Source organism: Cebus imitator, unplaced genomic scaffold (genome assembly GCF_001604975.1).
Source record: "Cebus imitator isolate Cc_AM_T3 unplaced genomic scaffold, Cebus_imitator-1.0 Scaffold18, whole genome shotgun sequence".
Taxonomy (NCBI): domain Eukaryota; kingdom Metazoa; phylum Chordata; class Mammalia; order Primates; family Cebidae; genus Cebus; species Cebus imitator.
In genome coordinates, this window is record NW_016107333.1 from 8,841,336 (window position 1) to 8,844,794 (window position 3,459).

At 58.6% G+C, this 3,459-nt stretch overlaps 1 protein-coding gene across 4 annotated transcripts in view; it reads right to left on the bottom strand.

Annotated features, from left to right (window-relative positions):
• Positions 1 to 3,459, bottom strand: part of EFCAB8 (EF-hand calcium binding domain 8) — a 71,584-nt gene that overhangs the window by 31,978 nt on the left and 36,147 nt on the right. For all 4 annotated transcript variants that reach the window (XM_037733298.1, XM_017514387.2, XM_017514364.2 and 1 more), the window contains 3 exons: positions 2,574 to 2,641; positions 2,099 to 2,250; positions 695 to 832 (listed from right to left, as the gene is read on the bottom strand). In XM_037733298.1, the coding sequence (XP_037589226.1) occupies positions 695 to 832; positions 2,099 to 2,250; positions 2,574 to 2,641 (358 nt within the window). The remainder of the gene's footprint in view (positions 1 to 694; positions 833 to 2,098; positions 2,251 to 2,573; positions 2,642 to 3,459) is intronic.

The window sequence follows — 3,459 nt, forward strand, 5'->3', positions numbered from 1 at the left end:
AAAGAAAGAAACCTGCTCTAGGGGAGAGCCAGCCAAGTGCATAAGGACGACACACGTGTCACCGGCCAGGATGGCCCAGCCCACGAAGCGTGGGAGGCCTCAGTGGACCTCAACCATGGGTGGCCCCCACGCCTCCTTTCCAGGCTTCTGCTCCCATCTGTGGGCTGCGGCTCAGCCTGGCAGCTCCCCAAGCCTCCACCTTACTGCAGATCCCCTTGCCCTTACCTCCACAGGAAGCCCCTCCTGCCTGTCCCCATCTTTCCTGTCCTCCAGGGTCAGGACAGACCTCAAAGGGGTCCCCACTGGGTCCTGAGCCACAGATGGCCTGTTTCCTGGAGTTCATGACTTAGCACGAAAAACAGTCACGTGGTAGCAACAGGGCAGTTACGAGGGTCTCGGCTGAGGGAAGGAACGGGGCCGAGAAAGCATGGAGGAACCAGCCTGAGGTTCAGGGTGGCTTCCAGAGGGAGAGGCTGAGGATGCCTGAGTGGGGACAGTGCAGACAGCAGCAGCGGCTGCAGAGAGGATGACAGGCTGGGGCCTAGATTTCAGGAAATCCCAATACACGGTCCCTCGCAGACCAGGCCAGTCTCGCAGCCTCAGCAGGAGGGACGGTGTCCCATGGGACGTCAGACCCAGACCCTGGCCCTCTTCCTGCGGCCTCAACCCCACTTCCTCCTGGGACAGCACTCACTGAGTAGGTGCTGCAGATGAGGGTATTGTCCTTCTCGAAGAAGTAGGCGCTGGTGATGGGGCAGTTTCCCAGGGCAAAAAACTTCCCGCAGAAGGACTGGAGGCATATGTAGTCCAGCATGTCCCACACACGAATGTTCTGTGGGGTGGGAAACAGGCAAGAGGCTGAGGGTGGGTGCTGGGGACACAGCCACTCCTGAAGCCTTGGGGGTGCGTCCAGCGACCAAGGCCAGGCACGTCGTGCAAGTACTTCCAACACACACGCATGGCGTCGGCATCATCACACCCAGCAGCAGAGAGGCTGCTCTTGTGCTCAGATAACACAGGTACACAGTGAGCGAGGGCCAGGCATAGCTCCACCCCCACACCCCACACCCCCCTCCAGCCTGCCCCTAGGCCTCTGCCCTGCCAGAGCATCTGAATTAGTTGGCTGGGCCCAAAACCCAAGCCAGGCAGCACGTGCTGGCCCCAGGCCCTCCCTTGCTGCCACTCCATCTGGGACACAGTCCGAAAGTGGCTACCAACACAGTTGCCACAATGGCCTGCCCATCCCCGGAGGAGCCCCTCCCACTCATCCCAGGCAAAGGAACTTTCCATAGAGGGCCCACAGAAGTCCTTCCAAGACCCTCACTTCTTGGAGGCATCCTCTGCCCGTGGCTGACTGGAGGCCTCAGTGAGCCTGTCCCTGTCCCCGTTCCCCCAGACTCAGACCCTTTATCAGAGGCGATGATCCCAACTCCCAGGGCTTCTGGGAAGATGCCAGACAGGAGGGTGTATGGATATGTTGGAGACGGTGGCCCAGGTGACTCTGAGGGCGCTGACAATTCTCCATCTCCAGAGTCCCAGAGAATGTAACCCATCCCCTGAAGGAGGGCCCGCAGCCCAGCAGACGGGGCAGTAACCTGAGCCAGCGGCTGCAGAGGAGCACAGTGGCGGGTCCTGAGTGGGAGCCCTAGAATGTGGGAAAGGCCAAGCCCAGCCCTGATGGCCAGGCAGCCGAGGAGGGGTCACTAGAGCCACTGAGAGGTAAAGATCAGGGCAGGAGCAGCACGGGGGAACGGCTGTCATGCAGCACATAACTCCCCTGCGCCAGATGCTGCACTGCTGTTTTGCTGCTGGTTCTCTAAACCACTCAACAGCCCATTCCATGGATGGGAAGACTGAGGCTCAGAAAAGGGAAGGACTTACCAGGGTCATAAAGTCAGAAGCCAGGCTGGGTTACCTGGGAACCCAGCTCTGGGGACACACCCAGAGGCCCATGGCCACTGTCCCCTTCCTTCCACCCGGGTCCTTCCACTAGGCCTCCGGCCAGATGTGGGGCCGTGTTCAGGGAGGTCATGCCATTCCTCTGGCCAGTGTGTTTCCCTGAGGAACAGAAGGAGTCAGGCAGACTGCGGGGGCAGACCTTGTCTTTGGAGATACTGATGAGGATGCTGCTGTTCCTGCTGTCCACGAGGATGTGCGTCACTGAGGTCTGGTGTCCCTTCATCAGCCACACAGACATCTTTGAGACAAAGGGGTTCCACAGGCGGATGAGGGCATCGTAGCCACCAGTCACTGGGGTCAAGACACGGGGGTCAAGATATGGGTGTCAGTCCCAGGGGCCTCCACTGAGGACCTTCATCCAGGGCCAGGTCCTTGGCCCCCTGCAGGCTTGCCAGGTCCCTCATGACTCTGCCCCTCCTGCTCCAGTCCCTCCATCCCCCTCCCAGGTGGCCTGTCATCACACAGCCCTGGTGCCCAGAAGTGGGGAAAAGAGCAGCAGGAGAGGAAGCCAGACAGAGGCCAGAGCTGTGCAGCTGTCTCCTCAGCTCAGGTGGTGCCCCTGTCCCTAGCAGCCCTCCCCCCAGCAGCTTCTGGGTGACCTGAAGATGACTTACCCAGGAAGTTTCTGTCTGGGCAGTAATCGAAGCAAAGAATCCCTTTCCTTAAATGCAGTGCTGACAACCTATAATATCAAAGGAGAGAGGGCTGCAGGGCTGGGAGCAGTGGCCTCAAAGAAGACTCTGAGGCTTAGCCTGGGGTGGGAAGAGCTGGAGGCAGGGCCTCCCAGGAGGCCTGGGGAGGAGTCACTATCTCTCTACCCTAGGAGAGGAGCAGTCCCGGAGACCACCCAGGGCTCACCCTGCAGCCAAGTCCGGGCTCAGCACCACAGCCAAAGCAGTAGCCCAGTGCTGGCCCCAAACCAGCAGCCCACGGGGCAGATGGCACCTTCCAGGTAGAGACAGCTCCCAGACAGGCAGAGACAGCTCCTGACATTTGCAAAGCATTTGGCTTCACTCCAAGGACAAACTTGATTTTCACATCAACTGTACTGGGACAGGCATCTTCCCATCCACGATACAAATCAAGAAAAAAGTGGGGGCTCCAAGGGAGGGATGGAAAGAAGCTCCCAGGTGCCCTGCCCTGGCTATGTGTGGTCCCCATGCAGGGTGCTGTCTGCTGCATCACCTGGACGCCGCACACAATGCCCAAGATGGAACTGCCCTGTGCCATGGACAGAGGCACCAAAAGGAAAAGTCAAAGAGCTTGCCCAAGGTCACATAGGTCACAAACGATGGGAGCTACGGGGTGTAGGACATGCTACACCAAAATATGGCACCTTGGCATTTCAGACAACAGCAGAAGCATCAGGAGACCACACTCGCCTTTCCCTAGGCTTCTCCCTGAGGCAGGTCATAGGACACTCATTCCATAGGTGCCCACCCTATACCTGGGGAAAGGAATGTTCTTATTTCTTTTCTTTTTTTTTTTTTTTTTTTTTTT